General features: G+C 31.7%; 1 protein-coding gene across 7 annotated transcripts; it reads right to left on the reverse strand.

Annotated features, from left to right (window-relative positions):
- LOC146530757 (PH and SEC7 domain-containing protein-like) lies at nucleotides 1-26,536 on the reverse strand. Of its 7 annotated transcripts, XR_014878838.1 has the most exons (21): nucleotides 26,142-26,536; nucleotides 18,631-18,697; nucleotides 17,863-17,916; nucleotides 17,335-17,422; nucleotides 15,041-15,283; nucleotides 14,645-14,761; nucleotides 13,762-13,864; nucleotides 11,594-11,745; nucleotides 11,195-11,287; nucleotides 10,653-10,762; nucleotides 9,843-10,207; nucleotides 9,337-9,521; nucleotides 8,705-8,898; nucleotides 8,168-8,366; nucleotides 7,527-7,678; nucleotides 7,074-7,200; nucleotides 6,642-6,743; nucleotides 6,191-6,335; nucleotides 5,816-5,938; nucleotides 4,522-5,344; nucleotides 1-3,817 (listed from the first exon to the last, which is right to left on the reverse strand). XR_014878838.1 is itself a non-coding variant. In XM_085198925.1 (20 exons), the coding sequence occupies exons 1-20, from the start codon at nucleotides 26,274-26,276 to the stop codon at nucleotides 5,237-5,239; spliced, it is 2,853 nt and encodes a 950-aa protein (XP_085055051.1). In that variant the 5' UTR covers nucleotides 26,277-26,536; the 3' UTR covers nucleotides 1-5,236. The 7 variants fall into 7 exon arrangements, 6 of the variants coding, with proteins under 6 accessions (XP_085055051.1, XP_085055050.1, XP_085055049.1 ...); XM_085198925.1 differs by having other exon boundaries at nucleotides 1-5,344; nucleotides 11,594-11,736; XM_085198924.1 differs by having other exon boundaries at nucleotides 1-5,344; nucleotides 11,597-11,739.
- Nucleotides 26,537-27,299: the final 763 nt, after the last annotated feature.

The raw sequence follows: 27,299 nt of genomic DNA on the forward strand, positions 1-27,299 counted from the left end.
TTACATGGAAAAAAGGATTTATTTTAATGCAGTCATGATCAAGTAGTCAGTTTTAAGAATGAATTCCTAAATATGTTTTTATTAAAAAAAAACATAATAAGTAATATTTTTTATGTAACAATGAAAAAAATAATTTAGTTTGTAGATTTCGATCAAAAGTTTATATAAATAATAAATATGTAACCCTATATATTGGTAATTAGACCTATTCTCGTGAAAAGGATGTACGTGAGTGAGGCCATTACAAGTTGATTTGATTCTATATCATGTATATCCATCCTGAGATATCTTAATTTTTCTCTGAAACAAACTGAATTATAATTTTAATTTTATTGAAAAAACAAAAGCACTGAACAAAGGCGTCAGGATATTTTTTTCTAGTGTCTCTTAAGTTACAATTTCATAAAAGTAAAGCCCTATAGTTTTAAAAATATAAAAAATTCTACTCAAACTGCATTTATTGGGCATATATTAAGTCATCCAAGCATATTAGCCAATTAAGCCATACATTTTTATTGAGCTAAATCTAAATTCTTATATGTTTTTTACAAAAGTTGTGTTCAAGTTTTAGTATGTTTCTAAAGATTTTACACTCCTCGGTATATAAATTAACACTTTTAAAAACACCTAAGACTAAAGCATTGTTCTTCACGGGAATAGGACCAACAACCGGTATCAAAATTATTCTAAGTTGAAAGTAATACATTACCTATCATATATGTATAATCGATTGATAAATATAAATAGATATATATTAATGGATATGATTATGCGTTCTTATTGAATCGTGAAAAAATCTCCTGTTCAGTAAGTTTTAATTGAATATGTAAATATTTTGTTAATTTTATAAATATTAAAATAAGTTAAAATATATTTTAGTCATATAAAAAAAGCACACATAATTTCACAAGCTCAAGGCAAACAGTTTATTTAAAACAAAATAAAACTAACTAAATTATACATTTTAGTTAATCATAAAAAATAACTTATAAAAAAAAATTCAAAAAAAACAATGATTTATTTAAGTATAATATGACAATGCATTTTATACTGTTGTTGCCATCACAATATGTTTAAGGCATTATATTATTACAGTTATTAGTAAATGTTATCTTCAGTATTCATTGCTACATACAAGTTTAACTCGCTTTTACCAAAAATAAAGTATATATGTGATATGAAGATATATAGAATGAAAAAAATTAAATAAAAATCAAATAAAGTGTATTATAGAGAATGATCACCATTGCTGCAAAATTGATAGTAATCATAAAAACAAATTAGTATATAAATAAAGCTTAATTTAAAAAGATTATTTCATAAGAAAAACAATAGTTTAGTGTATACATTTTTTTAAACAATAATTATTATTATTGTACCATATATATTTTTAATTATGATACATTTTTATGTTGCATCTGATATTCTAGACGCTTAAGTCATAAGAGCCCCAACATTTGACACTGGTTGATTTATATAAATAAATAACTTCACTTATCAGTCTCAATACTTAAAAATCTATTTACATTACTGTTATAAATTCAGCCAAAGTCAAAGAATATATAAAAAAAATATATGATGAAGAATTAATATATAACTAAACAAATAACAACTAAAACAATCATCACTAGAGAATTTCGTTTCTTTTCAAGCATCTAATAAACAAACATGGAATGATAAATAATTTTCACACAAAAAGCAAATGATGCAATTTATATAGAGAGAAATCAGTTAAAGCATATAACCTTTATCTTAATGTCAATACTGAACTACATCATTTTATGCATTCTTCAAATTATAAAATTTACATTTTTAGAACTAATTTTTAATTATAAAATCATATCATATACAAAACTATATTCAAAACACATTGTTATTTAAGTTTCTTGCTACCCTACAATGAAATCGTAGTAAATAAGAGTAATTATGAATGAAACCAGAAATTCAAGACTATACAAACCCATAATCACTAACAGTCACAGGAGCCGAGTTTGCCACACAAAGTGTAGTTTTCACTGCCTTCATTATCATATTTAAAATATAAACTGTGAAATTATTTAAATTTATAATTCACATATTTATTTTGAGATTCATTATAATTTTTTTAATTATGATATCTAATTGAGATTACAATTTTGACATCAAATAATAAGCTTTATGTGTGAATTACCATTTATAGATACATTTTTATACATCACGTTGGAATCATTCATAATTACATACAAATATGTGAAGTGTATCAATATAGTGGGGCCAATATTTTTATACTAGGCATAGCTTTAAATTAATAATACTTGCTTTTAAGCACATTAAATTATTCATATCCGCATTCCCTTACATTTCTAGTGAACTTCAATGTTTTTAAATAAACCAGCAGTAACAAACCAGCTCTAATCATAATTTTTGTTTAATTTTTATTTATATAAAACTTTCAAAGCATTTTGTTAAGGAAGACAGGACTAGATGACTGTAAAATTAATCTGTACTGACCATTAATCACACATACATTACTAACAGTACTCAAAATATAATATCACAACCCCTTTCAATCCGAATATTAGTATGTAATATATACGATCATACTTCTTTTTAATGTTTGCTACATATAAACATCTTTAATTGAAACTTAAATATTATGACATACTTAAAATCAATTTACCCAATTGCTATGTATGTTGACTAGTTCTTTTACATTTTTAGTACATTTTTTTACAATATTAGTTAATAAACATAGTTGAATTATAGTGATATATTGGAATTACAACTACAAATTTTATAAAACGTTGCATATTATAAATGTGTGTACTGTCAGTTATGTAATAATGATTAAACACTAATTATTTACTAATAAAAGTATTGTGATGTCGTGCATCTACCGAAAATGTTATGTACCAATGGAATGTGGCATGAGTATCGCATTCAGTCTTATGGCTGAGTTTAATGATATTATACAAGTTATATCACACTACATCAGGCTGATGACATTATCTCGCATTCACATATATATTCTATGAGAAATAGTAAAAAGAATCATATACTATACTTTGAAATTATCTAATTTTTATCATAATTAAAACAAATTCTAGGGAGAAGATAATGTGAATACGAGATACTAACAATAAATTGCCATTTCAATTCCAAGTTATAACAAAACCATTTCATGTACATATACATTTATATATGTGTATCTAGGTATAAGTACAAAACATTTTTTTATATCCAAAGTTGTTTTATCGTAGATTTAAATTCTGGCAACCTATCATGTTTATTTATTACATACTATTTGTAACTGTCTATGTATAATCTATTTTTTATATTCTATTTTTTAAATGTATTCAATTTAAATATTAAATATATTTACTTTTTAACAATGATATTATCTTATTTTAACTATTAGAGAAGTTATATGTATATGTGAACTAATATAATGACATAGAAATAACACAAATTGTTGTTTTATAAAACTCATGATGTGGTAAAGTGAAAAACTGTCAAGATCATAAAAAAATAAAAATAAAATCAACAATGAAAAATGCATGGTGTTCTATCTTGGCATAATGTAACCACTATAAACAGTTTAGTTTAACCTATTTCTGTATTTAAACTTTACTAAAGTGACAGATATATAATGGCTCATCATGATCACAGACCATAGATATCAGCAAAATATTTTTTAATATAGATACAAAATTTTATAAAAAAATCTGCAGCAAGGACTTTGGACCAAACTTGATTTGAATAGTACTTAAATTTTCATCTTCAGATAAGACTGAGAAGAACTGGGGCTTAGAAAACAGAACCTGTCTATGTTCTATGCCTAAAACAAATAATATATTGTATAAACTATTATAATTATTCTTAATTTCAATTAGAAGCCATCCATAAATTACATCACACAAATCATGACATTTTAATTTTTTTTGACCATCCTCAGCTCCTCTAGCTTGTCACATTTGTCCCCTCACTCTACCAAGTCTGAAATCATTGTTTATTTTGTGGGTTCTGTGGTGTATTTTCAAACATATATATTATGTTTTAACACTTGGAAGTCGAAAGACTCATGAAATTTAGAACCCCATCATCCCTTCATCCATACTACACCCTAGATCCCTTGTCACACAATTTCATACTTCACCGACCCCCTCCACCCCTTTTAACGTGTGGCGTAGTTTATGGGTGTCCTCTTGCTTCTTTTCCTAGAGATATCACTTATTAGAGTTTTGTTCTACATTCAAGTCTTATTAGTGTTAATTTCTTAATACGAGGTAATTTATCATCCTTTAAAAAATATAGATATATCTAGATGAAATTATATAATAATCAATAATATAGCTATACTTTTGGTGATAACGTTTGACGAAAATGTGTTGGTTTTGAATATAATTACATCCAGATAGTCTATATCATAGTACCTGTACAATTGAGAATTAACAATAAGTGATATTAAATGTAGTTTAGTTAGTTAGTACCAATTAAGTCCATGAACTAGTTCACCTTTTAGTGGAATTTTAGTTAACTTACCGAAATTTAACAATGTAGTATTTTAATATAAGGTGGGTGTTGACTGTGACACTTTGGTTTCAATCATTCGCTTATCACTCGAGCGACGCATTTTATATCACTGACTAAGGCTGGGTATAAGGAATGAGAAAAAGAAGTTCTCAAGGCGTAATAATAAAAAAGTATTATATAGAATAATTCACATAGTCAAGTATTTTTCACTAGCTCGCCGCGCGGACCACCTCGCCTCGCCTGATACATACGGTTCACTTGTGCACTACAATAGTCTAAGGAGCTAAGGGAACCATTTTTTTTGCTTCAATGTAATATATAGGTAGCAATTACACATGCCTTGTGTCTTTATTGTAACTGCAATCTAGTGTTAAGACACTCTGTTCTCCACGAACCGGATAGAGAAATTTTAGAGAATTGCGTGTTGAATGACGGAAGAAAATATGCTTTTGTAGCCAGAACGAGGAAATGAAAATATTTTATTTACCCGACAGAGAATCGAAACCACTATAGTCGGGCCAGCGCCTCGCCACGACAGCTTCAATCACTGTATTTATACAATCAACTTCACAGTAGAAGATGTGAAATTGTACCTATATATAACACAATTGAACGTTTTCGTTTTTCCAACAGGACAAGGGGTTCATTAGGGGGTTACGATCTAGGGGTCAGCGCGGGTGTCGTAGCATCAGAGCACGCAGGCGGCGAACAGGGCCATGGCGCGTCAGGGAGGGTTGGCGTGGCGCTCGGGCAGCGCCGGCGCGCTCTCCTCCGCGCCCGCGCCTCCCCCACGCGTTCGCATCACGTACGCGTATGTGCGGTACCTCTTTATCTGGAAATAATGGAATTTACGTATTGTTATTGTTTACATATTTTTTGTTTCACGCTGCATTTCAAAGATAGTAGTAATGTCTAATGCTAATATTCCATTCACCAATTTACGAGAAATTTTGAGTTGAGTGACAGAATTCATCATTAAACTTTGTCTTGTTACCCGAGCAAGGAAATTCATTTCCTAGGGGGAAAGTATTTCATTCTTTTCTATTCTCCGGATTTGCGTTTACAGTAAGGATCGTATATCAGTGCGTCACAATTGCCTCAATTTGAGCGCAATAACTACGTATTGTTTTTTTTTTTCAAGTGTTATGCTATCCCCCTGTACACTGCGCCTCATTTTTTCAAAACGACCTCATTTTTTTTAGTATATTGATTCAATATAGGTAAGTAAATATATAGAATAGTTGTGTGTAAGATATATATCTTCACTACAAGTATTCATAAATTGAATATAGGACACGTTTACCTCGTGCACGAGGTAGTGGTCTTTGTCGCGGTGTGCGTGCGGGTGGTCGCGGGCGTGGCGCAACGCCGCCAGCTCCTCCTCGAGCCGCGCCACGCGCTCTTCGTGCTCAGCTAGCTGCTCTCGCTGGAAAAATTAATATTACTTACAATGCCAGCTTTTTTTTAGAAAACCTAGAAAAATGGGACTCGAACCTGAGCCTCTCGGAAACCATCCAAATATGACTACTAAGGTATATGTTCTTATCGAGCTATGACGAAAATATTATGCGCTTACAATTAATTTTGTGGCCTCTATGGAGAAATATAATAAAAACTTTAATTTTTTTTAAAAAAACGTTATCTATACATATAATATGTAAATAAAAATAATAATTACCATAGACAATTTAGTGTGTGTGCAGGGCAGTAGCGGGCGCTGGAACTTGCGCTGCGAACCGACGGCGCCGGCCAGCGGCGGAGCGGAGTACGCGGCACAGACAAAGTTTATCGTTTCCACCCAGGAACATAGCTCTTTTGAATCACTAAAATATACAAATACATGTAGGAACGCTTGGAGGGAAAAAAGTGTTGAATGTTGGTTATTTTATTTATTAATATAGTTTTAAATTATATTAGTATAGTGAAGTATGCAACTTAAAGCAATGGCTGGGCTTCTTTAAGGATATATTTATATACTTATATATCATATTTATTATGTTAAGGTATAAGCTTTTTGTATATAGGTAATAATTTAGGAAATGTTAACAAAAGAAACATAACGTGTGTCTGTAGGGATAAGGTAAAATTAAAAGAAATAACAACAAATATATAAAATCATATATTCTCACCTTGTTTGAAATAAATATTCAGCTTGATCAGCTGTTTGTAGTCTGAACACATGTTGTTTCTTTGTGTAGTCAGTTGCTTTAGTTGCCAATGCGTGATGTATTCTGAGAAAAAGATGGTACAATTATTTTTTAATGATCAATACATATATTTTTCTATTACTTATACAGTATCCGTTTGCCACTTACGGTGCCATTTGAGGCAATGTGTTGATTAGTGAAACTTACAGCAGCCCTTTGTCTACCAGAGCGGACAAATGTAAAAATATGTAATCATTGCCACGAGTAGGTATCGAATCTACAAGCCTCGTGTTTCAAAAGTCAGATCCTGTTCCACTGCGCCACGACGATCTCATTTAGTTTATATTCAACGATAATATATACAAAAACAATAACTTGCCGACCTACGTAGATTATAAATAAAAATAGATATACCTAATAGCGTTGTGCAAATTATCCGACATTTGACTCCTTCGGAATCCGTGCTCATCTTTGTGCAGATACAGAACTAGATCACGCAAAGTGCAATAAAACATTTTCCATCCACGACGTCCGAATGGGGCTATAAATAAAAAAAAAAATGTTGCACTCATAAATTTCACATCTTATAATACATACATTATATCTGTGCTTATAGTCGCACGATTCTGCCCCTGCGCAACCAATAGTCTTATTTATATTACATACATTTTATTATTGTAAAATGTCTCTTAGAAAATCTTCATTTTTGTATTTCTTAAAGTCCAATCAGCCATTTATTTTATCGTGCTATATAAACAAACACAGAAATTTTCAGTTTGTACTATATGATTTTAAAAGTGTAGAAAAATAAAATATAATAGTAAAACACTAGAAATAGTATCGCGTGGCTTTATACACAAGGCTTACTCTTTTTCCCATTAGCGTCGTAACAACATTTTCTCATAACATATCCCTTCTTGTATTCGACGGCTCGGCTCTGGTCGGGGAGGTCGAGGAACGGGTTGCTGCCAACAGGCGCTGCCGGACGAGCTTCAGCAGCGGGAGCCGCTTCTACATCCCTGGGAGAAGAAAATTGAAGGGTTTAATTAGTATTTTTAAGCGACGAAAAAGCCGGAGAAATTTCTCAGAATCATATATGCGAGTATATATTGTATTGTGCTTAATTGGCACACTCGGAACGCCATAATCAAAGAACCATACCATACCACCATATTGTATATACATTAGCTATATGTAAAAAGTCATTTTGAGTCGCTAAACAATCAATTGGTAAATTAAAATTTCTTAGGTGCTTGTTACATTAGTTTCAGAATTTAGTTACTAAGGTTAACATTATATAAAAAGAAAATTTTATATCTTATAGTTTGGCAGTTAACTATTTTATAGCAATAGCAGGGTAGGCAGAGGGAAACTGGAAACCTAGTGTTAAGAAACTTCCGATCCCACTTACCGCCTTTATGCTTTACTTTTTGTAATTAAAAAACGAACGCTATAGGCAAAGGTAGCTAAAGCTTACTACTAACTAAATTTAAATACAATAAACTCACAGAGCCCACTGCAACGGAGTATTACGTATCGCATGGTACAAATGCTTGAGCGTGTCTCTTGGGAAATTGTCACCATCATTGAGATCAGCCAGGTTTTCTATGAACTCCGCACAAGACATACGTCGGAATGTGCCACTGCCGCAGCCGTGTAGGTCCGTGTTTAACAACATTATTGCACATGTTAGTGTGTGTACTGCGTCTAAAATATATTTAAAAATGTTAAAATATTATATAATAAAATATTAATATATTATATTTATAAATATTGCGTTGTTACTAGAGCGAGCAAATAAAACTAATTATTTTCCGAATGTAAATCGATATTTATTATAAGGGAATTCGATCGCTATATTACACACAATAAAATCATCAATGCAGCTTAGAATTCCGCTATAAAAATCTACAGGCATCTGTTATGTTATAATGGAATTTATTTTTTATAAATGATACATGGTAGGAGAATAAATTACAAGACGTGAACAACACAAAACAAATCAAAATACAGACATAATATTCCCCAAAATAAAAATTACTAACCTTGCGAATTAAACGCTCCAGGATTACATTCCAAGTATCGTCTGGAAAAGTGCACTAGTACTCGCTCGCGTTCTTGAGTCTCGCCACTTAGAGCGAATCGAGCTAGGAACGCCCGTAGAGCCTCGTCCAACGTCGCTCCACTGAATTCGAAATGCTTTACGTATTCTTCTGCTACGGCTCGCGAGAATTCATTGCTGGAACAAAATATTACAATTTAGTCTGCGAGTTCTAAGTTGAGTTTAGCATTTATTCAAGTGTTCATAGTATTATGTAGGTGTAACATAACCTGCGTGGCCTAAACTGGTTTTTATTGGCAATCGGCTTGATTGCCAATAAAACATATACATACCTAATGTACTTAGTTCCTCGTACGTAAGGTAATCGTTGGCGTAGTCAGGGAGAACCGACGCTCTCTATCTCTTTCGCCTCGTACACTATCATCAACTGTACTGTGTTCTGTACAACTTATGGTTGAAGGTTCGATTTCCACTTTATAGAATTGGTAATACACAGTGAATAGTATTATTAAGTATTGTTCATCTAAACTATCTAGGCATATATCTGTATATAAATAAAAAATATATACTGATGCTAAACTTAGGATAATTTACATATTTAAAAGTACCACCAACTTTTTACTCAAATGCCTCGAGACATCCGATTTCTTGAACCCGTCAAGGTGGTACAATCGTTTGGCGAGACGTTCAGCGGAAGGTATGTCCACAGCCTTAGGGCTGTAGTGGAAAGAGTGAAGAGAATCTCCGTCCGAGCCCTCATCGGAGCCAGCGTCCGAACCGCTGCATAATTCCTGAAAATGCTGTTAAATTTATCCAATATATTATTTGTATGTAATATTTCTATTTCTAAAAACACTGTAGCCGGTGCACAAGCTTGTGACTGTAAACGCGACGGTTGTGGGTTTGATTTCTTTTCCGATTCTTTCTTCTGAATTATATAATTTGGATATTATATTATTAAATTTAGATTTAATCCTTTCTTCTGAATTACTTTCATGTTTTAATATATACCATGTACAAACATCAATCAGTTACGATTTTTTTTGTATGTATTTTTTGTTACTTTACTGAAGTAATGCTCAAATCACCAAAAAATGTTACCATATATTAGGTTGATTTACCTGATAACCCTGATTCTCGGGTGAGTTGTGTCCATTCTCTTTACCATTTTGTGCATAGTTACTACTATTATTATTATTATTTACATTATCGTTCGTTGCGTTTTTCTCTGGTCCTTTCACTTGTATCACTATTCTATAGTCTTTACTGTCTCCATTGAGAGTTACATCACTACCGTGGTCAGAGTAGGTCGAATTAGATTTTGCACGTTTGTGGCAAGGTTCTGATACTAATATAGTAGAATCGGAGTCCGATGGGTCCGAGAGTTCCATTCTGGGACATTCTCTTCCGGTATCGAACATGTCGTCTTGATCTTGGTAATCTGGACTAGAGATATTTGATACAGCTTCCGATAAGCTCATATCACCTGAAAACGATAATAAAAAAATATTATAGATAAAATAATTGAATATGGATCTTAAGATATTTAATTTACAGTCTGGTTTAAACCCTATATTCTCCGTGCCGGGTAGGCACGTGCTAGATGTGGAATAAAGATTTAAAAGTAAAAAGATGTACGAGGCCTCTCGTGGTGGGGATAAGAGTGCGATTGTAAGCGCGACAGTTTATCGGTTCTATTCCTTCTCGAGGAAATGAAATATTTCATACTTTCAGAGGGGCTACTACCTCAAACGGCAGAGGCAGGAAAGAATTCCCCGACTGAACTCTCAATGCCTGCGGCGGAAAGTGGGGAACGGAAGTGATTTAATTAGAACAGAGTGACTTAAAACTTGATTCACGGATTCCCTCTGTTTACACTAATATGTGTCGAATACATCGTGAAGCTAAAAAAAAGTGATAAATATATATACCATTAAGTGGGCGGTGGTGGTGTGGCTGAAGCGCGGCGCGGTGCGGCGGCGTGGCACGCGGCGACAGCGCCGACCACGATGCCGACGTGGGCGATAGCGGCGACGACGACCTGGAAACACCAATTGTTTTATTTTAACACTGAAGTTGCGTTTTGTTACAGTTTGTTTGTTTGTTACAGTTAAAGACACATTTTCCGAGTTTTTGCGTATTATTTACTAAGGAAGAAAATAATGAAAATATCTAAAAGCAAATCTGCTACCTACAATATACATAGCAACTCCTCTAGTACTTAAAAATCAGCTTCACGCTGTATCCCGCATACAGCAGGGTAGGCAGAGGGAACCTAGCGTTCCCCATTTTCTGCTGAATTCTGAAGGCATTGCGTGTTGACAGGCAGAACTCAACGCTGCGCTTTGCCTCGACACCAGAGCGTAGAAATGGAAATATAAACGTAAATAAATATTTCACTTCGTCGAGTGGGGATCGAACTCACAACCGTGCGCCGCGACGCCCTCTAGTACTTAGTAATAAAATATTTTACCGTTGCGACATGCCATCCGATATGGAGGTAGAGTTGGAGGTGGCCGCGGAGCCATTGCACTGTGACACCGGCGCGTTGTATGTCCACACGATCCTGATGTAAAAAAAATGTCCTTATAATTTTTGTTTGTATCTTATAATATTATTTTCACATTTCCAAATCGAATTAGTGTATTATTTTGACTACATTTGTTCAGCTGCTCCATTCTTTTTCTATATAGAGCAGACAGAGGGAACTTAATATAAAGACTATCAATTCTACATTTTTAATCCCTTATAAACATGTCAAAAGACCACGACCTGCCACAACCACGATCGGAGTCATCACGCGGGGTGTTCGGGGAGATTCTATTCTACATTTTTTAGTCTTTTACAAACAAACTACATGTCAAAAAACCACGACCTGTCCCGCTCGGAGTCGTCCCGCGGGGGGTGCGCGGGGTGCGCGGGCGTGGCTGAGTCGGGGCGCGCGTCCAGCAGCGTGTTGAGCGACGATGTCACGTCCTCCTCCATGTCCACCGCCACGGCGCTGAGCGACGACTCCTTCTGAAACTTGGTGCAGTTTTAATACCTTCTGCCAGTCTGTAGTGGAGCATTGCTTATTATTTTTTAATAGTTTTTTAGCTTCACAATGTATCCCAAGTACAGCAGTAGGCAGAGGAAGCCTGGTGTGAAAGTAAGACATTTCGTTTCTCAATTTTCGAAATATTGCGATAATGATTCAAGTCTACATTATAGCCCTATGTGGGACCAGAAGGTCAGTCACTACAAAGCATTAGGCTTGATATGCTATTCTAAAGGTTGAAATGAACCAGGTTCCTCCAATAAAGATACATTTTGGAGGGATGCTTAAACAGAAGACACAAATTTCTTCAAGGCCCAAATTGTTATATATAATTATACTAGTGGGCCCGGACGCGGCTACGCCCGCGAAAATATAAGCCTAAATAATTAAAATAAGTTAAAAAATAATAATAAGTGGAGATTTATTATTAGAAAAAATATCTGAGTAACCGAAATGAACAAACAAAAGAAGTAAAAGTAACTAAAGGAAATTCTTAATTTAAAAAAAAAACAAGTTTGCTGTGCGCGCGTACTAAACATTTTTCTATATTAAATAATTAATAATTTTTGCGAACAATATTAAATTAAATCTCAAATGATTAAAATTACGATATTTTAAGTGTATAACATCGGTATAGATAACCGAACTGAGATAAATTAATTATAAGCAGCAAATAATTACATAAAAAATAATAGTAATTCGAAGATCTATAAAAATTTACAAAATCATCAAAGTCATCTGCCCGTTCGCGTCGGTCATACTCATTCTATGCCGCCCGAAGGCTAGGTCATTTGGAATCAGTCACATCTTAATTATTTATTAGAATGTTATACAGTAAACTATAATTTCCATCTAGATGAAATGCTAAAAGTGACTATTATATTTATTTTCATAAGGATGAATATCAAATTATAGAAATCATCTAATTTTTGTTAATGTATACAAATCTATATCTGCGCGCGCCATGTATGCATTAAGCAAACTCACTTTGGGTGACGTTTTCTTAAAACAGCAAACTTTGCAAGCCGTTGCTTAGCAACGCGTAGCGACGATTGTTATTAACATGGCGGAATAAATTCCTTGTCAAATTAATTATTTTAATATATTGGTATATAACGAAAATATTACAAATATGAGAAAAAAAAAGTATCCTATGTTCATCCCGGGACCCTCAAGTATCTCTATATGAGTATTTTATCACAATTAAATTAGCGGTTTGGCCCTGATTGCGTAAAAGACAGACAGACAGACAGAGTTACTTTCGAATTTATAATATAGGTATGGATAAATTACTTAGTATGCTATGAGTACCAATATTTTTAAATATTGACTTAGACCAAATTTTTGTGTTTATTGTAATTTGCGTTGTAAATAGCGTCGAGCGTCGCACATTCGATTCTTAATGACAAAATATTTACCGTGCAAATATTATCATCAAAATATCTGATAATTATAAATTTTACAACTCATTAAGAATGCAGTAAATAACTTGTTATATAATGATTACTTTATTTAATATTGTAAATTATGAGATATCAGCTATCACTTTTATTTATTCTGTTATAATATCTTCTCTTAAGTAAATATGAAGCCAACTATAATAACTGAAGAAAAGCTTGGCTGAATGTGATATGTCACAAAATTTTAATTTACAGAAATTCGTTTTGAGCCAGTATGTTAAGGATCATATGGCCAAAACGATGGTACTAAACACAACGGTGAAGTATTTGATTCCCACTCGGAGGTACGATTTTCTTTTATTTTCTTGCTCTGATAAAAAGATAAAGCACAAAGCCGAGTTCTAAAAGAAAAGGCTAAAAAGGTTATTTCATATTTTTCAAAGGTTGACATAAGTCAACACTTTAGGAAAGAAAAATATGTTTACATGTTAAGAGCAAAACTTAAGTTATAGTTTTTTTATGGAACAAAAATTTTAATAAAATATTTCCAAAATTTCTTAATATAAACTAATTACATTATTTAAAAAACTTAAATTTATTTACCTGTAAATGATCTTCAGATCTAGAGGTTCTTACTATATGCTGTGTGCGTGTCGCTACCTCCGAAGTCGCCCCTCCCGCGGGAGACGCTGGTTGAGAATTAAACCTGGAAAATAATTGATAATTAAAAACTGATAATCTTTATATGAACGCTTTACAAATTTTCATGAATCATGACTGACAACACTATCCATTTTCACCTTTCAAAGAAAACTAAATCAAAATCAGTTCATTTGTTTTGAGCTACGATGTCACAGATACACACGTCAAAATTATAAGACCTCTGTTATTACGTATATATACGTATTCATCGATGGTGAATAAAATAATTTTATAAGTAGTGTTGTATAAATACTATTTGTATAAATACCACTACTTCTAGGGCACTAGATGTAAGTAGCTATCAGGATCCTAACTTTAACAGTCTAAATTCTATTTGTTTGTTTGCCCTACTCCACCAGATTTATATGTAGTATTATACTACCGCCGCGTAATATTTTAGCTAATATTAAAAAAATGTAAAAATTTTACGCCCACTAAGCGATAAAGAGACTGTGAAATGTATTTAGTTAAGGTTTCTAGTAAATATTATTGGCGCGATTGCGTGTCACATACGTTTTTTTTTAAAGTCCGTAATTTTTGGATTCAGTTATGTATAATAAAAAAAATGTTATAATATAAAAATATGTATTACAACGTTGTTATTAGTAGTTATCTGTTAATGTTATTTTTTCCTTGTCTGGAACCGACGAAAATAATATAAAACAAAACATATCTATATATGTTTAGCTAACTTCAATTCACGTATATCTAGATTTCATCTGGAAAGCGAGCAATAATAACTTGTTGTAGCGAAAGGTAGAATTAATAAGATAGATATATGTACATTTTACTGGCATGATCACCAACTAGGCCCGTATCAGGCGAAGAATTGTGCCGTTGCGATAATTCCACTCGAGCCGCCAGCCGAGTTTCACTTGGGGAGGCAGGTGTTGAATTATATCTAGAGAAAATGTATTATTCATTAGTTTAATATAAATGTTATTATATATTATTATTTATTATCTACTTAAATATAATAGCGTATTCAGTGTTGGAATGCTTTGTTATACCACAACGAGGACAGGAAAAAAATAATATCCTCAAGTTGGGATCGAACCCACAATCATCGCATGTAGTCAAAATGTTTCCCATTACGACACGATTGGCCTCTAATAAATAAATTAAACTTAAATAATATTATACAAACACATATTTTAATGTTTTTTTCTAATATTTTCACCTGTGATAATGTGTTCTGTGTGTAGGCGCATGGTGATTGTGATGTGGATGTTCAACTCTCGACAAGTTGAGTATCAGATCGCCAGTCATCATATAAGCCTCGAACTTGGGTTGATTGACGCGAGGCCGCCTCTCCTCCGCCAACAAAGCCTCGCAACTCTCGCCCGACTGTACTCCGGACCCGTTGCTCGACGAGTTGCTAGATGAGTTGCTGTTCGAGTTGCTCGATGGCGGCGATCCCGATCTAAGTACGATTTATGTCTTACAAAATGCCAGTGGCCGACGATAGATAGCATTTTTGACCTTTTAATTAAATTGAAATGGCTTACGCGTCAGTTCATAATATATAAATTGTAAATTAACTTAAACGAGCTTTTTATGTCAGATTACTGTCATTTCCTCGCTATGGTAACGAGGCAAAGCGCGGCGTTGACTTCCACCAGTCAACACGCACTGCCTCAAGAATTCGGCGGAAGTGGGTAGTGTAGTACAGAAGTGTTCTATAGGGGAAAGGCATGTCTCCCAGGTTCCCTCTATTTACCCAGCTATGTGCGGGATACAACGTGAACCAAATTGAATACAAAGCTATTATTTTATGAAATTCTATGTTATTAAGTATTTTCATACAATACATAATCTAAAACAATAGGAAACAGAATATTATAATTATCATTCTCATATTGTATGTTACTCTTTCACACAAACAGCTGAACTTACTTTTGTAAGTACACAGATTGTTTTTAACCTAAAACAACATAACATATCCTATCAATGAATGTCTATATAAACATGTTTAATTTTCATTTCATTTAAGTAAATGTGTATGTATGAAAGGTACTTCCGTAAAGCCTGAACCGATTCATTAATAATCATATAATTTATGTATATCAATATATGGTGCAATTGTGTGACATTAAAGGTCATGTTATTACTTCTTATAAGTACTTACATATATTCTTATTGTTTTTTGTAATATAAATTATTTAGCTATTGTAAGTTCGAGAAAAAAGCGCGGAGCTAGAATTGTAACATTCCGATATCCACGAACCAAAGCAAGCGAATCAATCGCAGGCATCTGACTTATTCTAAATATTTTATAAGCATTCGAAGTACTCGTAAGGTTAACGATTCAACTTTGTGCACGTGATTGTTCCATTTCATAGATTCATAATTATTATAGTAGCTTGGTCAGTGGGTTTATAAATCTATCAAGAGTTAGAGACAATCTATTACATATGCCTTATAAAGTAAACGATATCACTTCACTCTCCATTTTAGTACAAACACGTATTCTATAATCGGTCTACTATCTACTGTCTATATAAATCTTTCATATGAAATTCTAAATTCTCTAATAAGGAAGTAACATAAAAAACTGACTTTTGATATGATTGATAATTATTATTTTTTCTTTTTTTTTAGCTTCACGCTGTATCCCGCACACAGCAGGGTAGGCAGAGGGAATATAGAGTTAAGACACTCCGTTCTCCATTTTCTGCGGAATTCTGGAGACATTGCGTGTTGAGTGGCAGGACTCAACGCCGCGCTTTGCCTCGACACCAGAGCGAAGAAATGGAAATATAAACGTAAATAAATATTTCACTTCCTCGAGTGGGGATCGAACCCACAACCGTCGCGTTACAGGCACACCCTTGTCCAGAAATTTCTGAGGATAAACAATCTAACTTAATGTAACGTTTATATATTTGACCTTCCAAAATCGTTATTAATCAATAATCACAATGCCAAGTTACTATACATAAAGGTAATATTCGTAACTGTAGTAATAATATTAACATTAGACCAAAATACCATACATAATTAGTGTTCTTTCATTTATTTACATAAATATATTCAGTACGATGTACCTAATGAAGGTCGCAAGTGGGGATAGATAAACAAATTAAAAAAAATACAATTAATACATATTATATAACATTTCGTACAACAATGATAACTGTCAAATGGCTTTCTCCAATGTTAGGTGCTCGTTAAAAGTACGGGGCGAGGGTGGACCGTCTGCGACACATATGGTGCCGTCTATCGTTTATCGCAGTCGGATATCAGCTGTCAAAGTTTAGGAGGGTCGGTATACGATTACACCCAAAATAAGGTGCGGCTAAATATAAAACTTGAGGATATCCGAGGGAAGACGTACAAATATAAAAATGTTTTAAAAAAATATGTTGTAAATCTTAATGTCTAACTCTAGTTATGTAACGTATATAGCAAAGCAATAAGCAACACCAATTATAAGTGTAGGTTCAGTATAAAAAATTGACAAAGAATGCTCACTTATCGTGTTTCGTACGCTGCGGTCCGCTAGTACGATGTTCCGCTGCGCCGGACAGATAACGCCTCACATTTGCTTTGATCTGTGGGTCTGCAAAACCGCGTTATCAGACATAGTAATGATGAAAAAATAACCCTAAAAATATTATTTCACATGTTTCTGTCGATAATAATCAATTATTGTTCTAAGATGCATGACATCCCTTTCACTTGTACTATACAAATGTTCTACTAAATCATTAAATAATTAATTTCACGAAAAACAAGCATTATTACTATACGTTATAAGATATTCCTTGGGTAAGGTTACAGGTACAGGATTGAATCCCGAGAGTCACCTATAAATTTGCTCGGGATATCGCCACTCTTATTTGTAGCGACTTATTTCGCAAACTCAACCGACCCACTCGGGGATATACGAATTTTATTACTGGAAACCACAGAGCTTGTATTGAACGTCATAGTTCTGCCCACACAGTAAATAATAGACGGTATTAAAAGTTATATTGGCTATTTTACTGATAAACTCACCCTTTTTTAGTCGTAATGTAACTGGATCTGACGAAAGTCGCAAACATTTTAATACTGAAACATAATTTAACTTTTTGGGTGAAAACATTTAAAATAAGTTATCTATGACTTTTTAAATTTAGAATGAACAATCCTATATGATTCGTTTGCTTTCCTTGGTAGAAATTATCATAAGTTTTATGGTTGACCTAAGAATAAAAATTGTTATTGAAAAAGAAAATATTAAACTCTTTTATAAAATCCCTTCAGACAGAAGTGAATTAACTTGTAGAGTTGAGTGTTAAAAGTGAATTACACGATTGCGTGCTGGGTGCGGAGTGCGGTTCAAGCGGTCGCCCATAACGCGATCGTTGAATTAACTCTAATATTTCATAGATAGTATCCAACAGTCAAACGAATATTTATAATGGAATATAAATTTGCAATATAAATTTTATGCGAAATATATTTATAAAAGATACAGTAACAATGATAAATAGTTTAAGTTGAACGAAATTTCAGTTCATAATAATAATAATGAACTGAAATTTCGTTATAAACACGAGTAAGTTTAAACTACAGTTAAGAAACAAGTCGCAAGTTACACTGTTGCTTATATAGATTTAAGGTAAGATATTCTATACGTATACTCTATTACAAATATTATATTAAGTATTATTATACGCTAGGTTCTAAAAAATGATGATATCATTAATCATTAATTAGTCATTAACAGTTATTCGGGGCACACATGTAAGTGTCATGGGTGATAAATGGTAAATTCCTTACCTTCTTTGGTTGTGAACCGGTTCACATCAGTCCCATTAACCTTGAGCAATACGTCTCCCGCCTCAACCTGTAATTGAACGTGCGGCCATTTATTTATATTGCAACGAAAAATCAGCTTCAAGGTTTATTATGTCTCTTGAGTGTAGTAATATTCAATATGTGATATGAAATTTTTGTTATCAATAAAAATTGGTAATTTATACTAAGGTAATGTAATTAATTAGATTTGCTTTGGTTATTAAATAGGTAGGCAGTTAGCTTTTACTAAATGGCTAAACTTTTGTATCTTAATTTGTTTTTTTTAGCTTTACGCTGTATGCCGCATGTAGTAGAGTAGTCAGAGGGAACCTAGTGTTAAGATACTCCGTTTCCATGTTTCCGCCAAATATTTGAGGTAAGCTGACTGGCGAAAGTCGCGTCAACAACAATATATACAAATTATTGTATAATCATTACCAAAACAAAACCAAATACTAATATAAATAAATAGAAATATAATTGTATATTTTAAGAAATGTAACAATTTATTTGATATTTATAATTACTCTAATTACACCGAGATGTGCAACGTGTTTGTGTTTGAAATATACAAATTAAGACGAGCACTGGTAGAGTGCCAATTATTGCAAGTGTTGTTTTCATCAAAAGTCTCAAAATTAGATAAATAGATAAGATAACAATTTTATAGTTGTTTATGTTTGTAATGTTAAAAATACATTATACTAATTATGTTAATATATAATACTTTTTATAAATATAAAAATGTTTCAAGTTTCAAACTATTATGACATTTTGTTGAAACGTTTAACCTCATATAAAGAATTTCAAAAGAGTAATTACTTGTGTCGGTCGCTATTCAATTCTGCACCCGTATTTAAAACCGGTAGCAGCACCTAATGATTCAAGAGAACTTGAAAGAAATCCAATTTAAATCTCTTTAAGGCAACAACAACAATAGCAAAATATTGTAGAATGAACTTTCTTAATTGTTTATCTTATCGTGAATAAAGATAACAAATCTTTAAGCTTTATTTTTTTTTAAAAACTAAATTCGCTGGTTATTATTAGAAAACTCAGCTTACTTTCATGTAGTTTATCACACTGGCTGGCACTATACTATATTTTGAAGGTACTACTATATTTGTTTACACTATACATATAAAAGTATAAGGTTAAAAGAAACATGTGTATCATTGCACGTACTACACAAAGCTTCAATTTATCAATAATTCACACAACTTCATTAAGGACATAAACAGTCATACATATCACAACTTCCTCTTGATTTAATGATTCACTGTAGACAATCCACAACTGATCTAGGACATCCAAGTCGTTCATAAAGTTTAATATTTTCATCACAAATAATTAAAAATATAATACACTAAAATTGAATCCGAACGCATCGAAGCAAGTATTTTATTATAACAAATATAAAGTAGAGCGCACTAGTGCTGCGGTCAGCGAGCACGAGCGCACGCCGCGCCCGTAGCTGTCGGCTGTTATCAAACGACTGTAGTAGGGGAGCGCTAATGGAGCAAGCTTAGGAGATAAATTAAATCAAACTGCTATATAAGGGTGCAGGAAATAGGAATTAGCTGGCGGCCCACCTGGCCTCAAAGCACGGGACGGCTCGGTAAAGTGCTTTTCCTCGATATTGACCATGAATTTCAGTAAGGTTGCTTTAGTGCACGCCGTGTCAATATTTAATGTCCTCTGTGGTGAGCTAACCTATTTTCAAGCAGCTTATTTACTTTTTATTACTATCATATTACAATCCAATGTTTAGGACACTTGATATTTATAATACTATTTATTATAATGTTTGTCTTCTCGCTGTATCCAACACACAGCAGGATAGGCAAAGAAATCCTAAGAACACTCCGTTCCCTTCAAGACACTTTCGTTGCCCATTTTCTTTATTTTTTTGCCGAATTCTCGAGGCATTGTGTGCATTGGCGGAACTCAACGTCGCGCTTCGCCTGTATCTTTATCATCTACGTTATAAATATAATAGCTCTATCTTGGCTTTCTTTCAATCTGTCTGTAAATTTATACGTTATTGTGATACGACGTTTCTTTACAAAAATATTGATTTAAAAATATTGTATTATATTATAAGCACGATTTAAAAAATGTGTACGAATAATATTAATTAAATATATGTATTTATGTAGTGCTATAAAACGTCTTCCGAGGCAGTGGTGGCGCGAGTTCACAAGCATGTGACTTTAAACGCGACGGTCGTGGATTCGCTTCCCCCTCGGCGGACTAAAACGTTTAATATTTTCATGATTATATATTTACATCTTAACGCTAGGTTCCCAGGTTCCCAGATTGCCGTTCATTAGCATGAACAAAATAAGTTGATTACAATAAGTTATTTATAAAGCTTGACATATATGATGTGCGAGTTAAATTACATACAAATACTGGACGAGAGTTCTCGAACGCCTACCGTGCTAAACGCCCACTACTCGAGTACTCGTACATCAAAAGCCTACGCACTATCAGCTATTAGAAGTTTTCTCTTTCTACTTCCAAGTTCAAAGTTATGCTGTTATAAAATAATTTATTCTAAAATATTAAAAATAATATAGATATAATGTAAATACTATTACATATAGAAAAAACAAACATATCTAAATATACTATTCTATAAGTATGTCAGTTACTTTGTTTAGTAGGTACTTATGTTAAATAAATATTACAGCAGCATAGCAAAATAAAAGGCATTAACTTTTAAAATATTTATTAACTATAGTTTTCATAGTACACGCATACTGGTAGATTGTACGTATTGTTTTGTGGTAAGATAAGTATTTAAAATTTTAATCAAGTTTTTTTTTAAATATCTTATTTATAAACGGGGCCTAAGTCTAATAAACCAACTCTAACCCAAGAAAATACAATTGGAAGATGAAAGGGATAAAAGCTGGAAACAATCATATATTTCGTACTTTTATTTTACCATAAATTCGTGCGTCGCTAAAGGTAGGAAAAATGTTAGTTACGTTACACACTATATATTTATAATAATTAATCATTCGTAGTACTCCTGGCATAACAGGCCAGGACGGATATAGTGCGTTTAAATTTCGTAATTACGTAAATAGAAGATGCATATGATAATTTAAAAAATCTTCCTAATTAAACAATATTGGGTCTTAATAAGACATCCAGCCAATTTCCTGCAAAAGCCAAGGGGAAGGAAATCATCGACCTGTAAACGAATTTCCGCTATCTGTCCGACATTTCAAATAGTAGAAATGTTCTTTGATATATAAATTGTATAATATTTTTGCTGATTATCTACTGTCTTAATTAGTAATGAAATTCAATACTAACCTTCAACACCACGTATTATAATGTACTAACATTTATTGTATTTAATCCATACCTATATTATAAATTCGAAAGTAACTCTGTCTGTCTGTCTGTCTGTCTTTTACGCAATCAGGGCCAAACCGCTACTATACACATATATATGTATTTCGTAAAAATCTAATTTATATTCTTATCTATATATAAAAAATCGAAAGGTCACTCACTCATCACGAAATCTCAGAAACTACAAGTGCTAGGAATCTCAAATTTTGCATAGGAGTTACTTATAGGACGTAGGTGCAATATTCGATTTCTAAGGGGTTGTTTTTGGGGTCATAAGTTTGTATGAAACTTCGTTACTACAAATGCTAGGAGTCTCAAATTTGGCATAGACGTCACTAGGACGTAGTCATGGAGACGGAAATTAATAATAACATAGTTCACGCGGGTGAAACCGCGAGCGGGCCGCTAGTTTATCTATACAAGTATATACAAGTGTATTTTTTTAAAAGCGTATGAATAGTTTTCATAATTTTTATTCTTATTCATATGCCCTGAACCGTTCTCTTATTCCTTTTTCTATAAAGAAATCCTTTCTTTATTAAAAGTTGTCTGTAAAAGATTGCCTGGAGCTATAAGATCGCCTTTGCATACATTTTTATATTTCTTTAGTGTGTATGTGCATGTGCAGTAATGAGTACCCTATTCTCATATATCTTTGTTCTATGAAAAATAATTTTGTAATTAATAAAATCTTATACCTAATATAGGATTTTTTTTCTTTGCAAAGATTATGGTAATGGTTCTTGTGCTTTCTTGTGAAAATTTATTTTAATAAAGAATTATATAAATATAACATATAAATAATATTTATAAACTTATTAAAATGAGCAAATTTGGAAGTAGAGGTGGATCAAAAAATCCTCTTCCATGATTAAAAAGTATAAAATAGATATATATGAAAATAAACAATATACTAATACAAAATGCAGTCAAGTTGTGGTCTATCGAAGCTTACAATACTGGATATAACAGTAATCCATAATTTAAATTATGTTGATTAAGATCAAAGAGTTATGATAATCTACTTGACACTGTCTCACTTGATTGACACAACTAATGAGTTCGAAAATTCGTTTAAAATCGAAAGCGCTTAAGCGGGCGCGCGTAGATTCGTAGATAGTGTGTCGTGCGTTTATAGATAAACGTACGAAAGCTCAAAGTATATTTTTAATACATAACAATGCAATACAATAACCCAACCACCAGTCAATAACAATTCATATAAAGCTGTTTGAAAACCACTAAATAAAATATCTAATACAAGAATGGAGAAACAATTAAAATATGTGATTTATACGTTTCATTTTAGAAATTTATAGAAAAATGCAGCTTTGAATTCTTTATGTGGATCTGTCATGTGTCTGTAAGCTTTAAAAAATGTTTGTGTAAATAAAATGCTGTGTATGTTACTATATTTTTTGAAATATATAATTTGGTAGTATAATTTATTATTAGTAAGTATTATATTTTGTATTTATTGTAATTTGTATCTATTAAAAGTACTGTTTCACAATAGTTATTTTTACGTTGATATTTATAAAACAAATGATTACCAACTAATTTTATATATGCATTTAATTCACACCTTAACAAATATAATTCAATATATTCAATATTATTTTGTTAATGCAATCTCGTGTAAAAGAGAGTAGGTATCTTGCACACTCTGCCTGTACTGCACAGGCAGAGAGACACACTATTTCCAACTTTCCGCCAAATTCTGAGGAATTGGCGTGGAGTGGCGAAACTCAATGCCGCGCTTTGCCTCGACACCAGAGCGAAAAAAAATGAAAATATAAATAAATATTAAATTTCTTTGTGTGGCGTCAAACCCACAACCATGACTGGTGACTGGCCTCCTAAGAGGGTATACATAGGTGAAAAAAACTAAAAAAAAAAATAGAATTGTGTCAAGCGAGTTGCTTGTAGGCAACGACCCTTATTGGAAGGAAACTCATGTGAAGTATTGTCATTAGGGGATACATATCACTTATTGCAATTACATAGACTTCCTTTCCTAATGATTTATAAGAGTATAGATGATGTGTATTTATCTTGTTTTTAAAGAACATTTAACTGCTTCTGGTTTGTAACAATTTCTTTCAACATTTCTTTATATAGTCATCAATGTTGTTGTAATGTTAGTTACTTAGTTTCATCTTTATGTATAATATTAAGGAAAACTTTATTATGTCACAAAGTAAAAATAAACAGTCTTAATATTCTTAAACCTGAAATTCTTAAAAGTCAGATATGATGATGATTTTTTAGTTTATATATTTATATAATTCAATAATTAAAATCAATATATTATACAAAACATTTATATATATATGACACAAAAACCTAAGAACAGTGAAAAAAGTTTTCTGGATTCCATTCTGTTCATCTTATAAGTGGTTTGCTCTCATTTCACAAGTAGTATGACGGGTCGATCTTTCAACATAGACTAAAGAGTTAGATGGAATATAATTTACTAGGATAAATATATGTATATACAATGTGTGTCACACACAATGTGTGTGTAGTGTAAAGTGGTCAAAAATACACACTTTACTCTTAACACATGGTCACTATACATACCTAACCAAATAGATTTTTTAAGATTTGGTCAAGTAATTATTTTTATCAATCTATGAAGGATAAAAGGAAATTGAAAGTAACATTTTACATGTTAATCTTTTATAATATTTTATATATTTGTTTAAAATTATAAACTAATTATTTAGTGTTTATAGCCAAATATAGTCATCTTTACTTATATTGTAACACAATGTACTAGCAATCACAATTACTTTGAGCATCAAGCTATTTCCAATTGACCGCGGGGGTGAAGGCACAAGTAAAAGTTTTCAATCATAACAAGATTTAGTTGTACTATATAGTATAGGAATACTTTTAAAAATCAATTATTTTTTTCATGGAATATCAAAATTAATCGTGAGCAAATAAAGCAGAATAACATATAAATTAGAGCCAAATTGAGGTTCCAAACACATGAAATGTTATAAGTTTGGATCGAAAGTTAAGAAGAAAATGTCTTGATACATAACTTTCTTTGCTTGCACTGCTAGGTTAAAAATAGTGTGAAGAAGCTACTTAGCCAAATAGTTTTTTTTAAGGAAAAGGAATAACTGAATAAATTAACTGTAAAACTAACAGTTATAGTCTGCATATAACTTAGAATCAAAAATTTTTGTAAATTTTAATATTTAGTTAAGAATGAAGAAATAAAATATCTTGTATATTTTCTCAATTCTTTCCATAAAGAAACAAAGTATAAATAAAATTGTATACTATAATAATATAGTCATGTAAACTTTATATTATTCCAAAGGTGCTCCACTCTTATTCATGGTAATCAACAATTCGACAAAACAAGTTACTTCAAGATCATGTATGTAGTATTAAAATAAAATATTTATGTATTTAAAAGCAAATTAAGAAAACAATCACATACAAAAACAATTTCAAATTGATGACTTTAATATATTCATAAGTAAATTAACAATATTTTTATATAAAAGTTATAGTAACTTCTTTATACAAAACAAGAAATAACTTGTTTACCTTGAAAATGCTATAGTTTTATGTCACTGTCATATAATATCTATATGAATTTATATACAATATGTTTTTATTTTTAATGACTGAGAATGAGCTTCAATATATAATATAAATTTAAGTAAAAGTGTATCATGTATTTCATAGTGTATATAACTAAATACAAAATATACCAAAATCTAATATAACTTCCTGAGACAAAAATTAAATTTATTTAGGCAATCTTAAAAGATATGGTATTTTTTAGAGCATAGAGAAAGCAATGAATAATGTGCTACATATATTTTAATGAATAATTACTCGTATTAATATATCACTTATATGGAATCAACAGCTTGAGTCATTATAACTGAGAAAAATCAATATTTAACTTTGATTTTAATATTTTTGTAGTGCCTAATAAAGCAAATAAACTTATAACTAATATGATACTTATATTTTAGTCTAAGTGATTTTTTGTTGATATTCATTAGAAATATATGATTTTCAAAGTAAGATTGTAATACAAAAAACATAAAAGATATAATAACTTTAATAAAATTTTATTACCACCTTACCTCACCACTACGAGCTGCAGGAGAATTTTCTTCAATTTCGTAAATAATATGTGGCAAACCGGCTTCACCGAGTAAAGAAAATCCGAATCCTAAGTTGTCACAACGATTCAGGACCACTAGTCTTTCGTCAGCCATATTCAGTATACAGCAGCATTGGTCAATATCCTCCAAAGGATTTCACTTATCACACTTTTTAATTCCTCACAGTGATTGATTGTAAGTAATATTACTCAATAAAATTAACGAAAATATTCATAATTACAACGTACAATATCAAACGCACCCAGTAAAACGACGACAGACACAGATAAATAATATTACATATTTATATATTTTTATAATATAGACATTTGGCGACTGCAAAAGGTGATTAGGGAGGCGCCTAATGTCTAGTTGACTTCATACATTACTCAATCATTCGGTTCAATTGAGCCTAACCGAAAATTTTATCTATATACAGTCTACAATAAAAAAAAACATATTTCTATAAAAATAATAATAATAGATGATTTATTTCTTTTATTTTTAATAATATAATAAGAAAGATACGTTACAATTTTTTATGAAATCAATTCTTTGTATTGTATTATATTTATTGGCAGACTAATCGAGGCGTTTGGCGCTCCGTTCTCTATGACTACCCGGCTAGGGATAAAACGTGAAGCTGTGTTGTGTTATTGTTGTTATTATTTATGGGAATTAGCATTGAAAGATTAACTTTCAATTGAGGATAGATGTGTTAGTTATTATAATCTTGTCCATTCAAGCTATTCTATAATTTATTAAACAAAGGAATAAAATTTATTCATTTTACGTTTCTCTCAGTTTTAAGCACTTAGGGAATCGATTAAATCAATCCTTTTTTTAAAAAACCTGTTTATTTAAATATATTTTTTTTAATATTTCTCTCTTTAAATATTATTAAGATAAGATATTATTTTTACATTTATTTATTACCATAAATCTATTTAGACTTTTGTAGACTAATATACTGTAATTATTGATTTCAAAACATTTCAGCCACGGTTTCGAAATTCATTTTATCATATCAAATATTACTGAATGGTAATTTTATTTTATTGTCTGTTATATATTTAATAGAAGTTAATAATTTACTGGTGTGCCTTTATTATTTACTGTCTTATGAGTAAATGTGTT

This window comes from Heliconius melpomene, chromosome 16 (genome assembly GCF_056956725.1).
Source record: "Heliconius melpomene rosina isolate 202511_hmr_F chromosome 16, ASM5695672v1, whole genome shotgun sequence".
Lineage (NCBI taxonomy): Eukaryota > Metazoa > Arthropoda > Insecta > Lepidoptera > Nymphalidae > Heliconius > Heliconius melpomene.

Excerpts from the sequence above, each read along its gene's own strand:
- LOC146530757 (XM_085198921.1), bottom strand. The coding sequence starts at position 26,276 with ATGGCTGACGAAAGACTAGTGGTCCTGAATCGTTGTGACAACTTAGGA. Across the intron at positions 5,939-6,190 it reads CACACACTAAATTGTCTATG|CGAGAGCAGCTAGCTGAGCA; the intron begins GTAATTATTATT and ends TAATTTTTCCAG. Across the intron at positions 5,345-5,815 it reads ACCACTACCTCGTGCACGAG|ATAAAGAGGTACCGCACATA; the intron begins GTAAACGTGTCC and ends CATTATTTCCAG.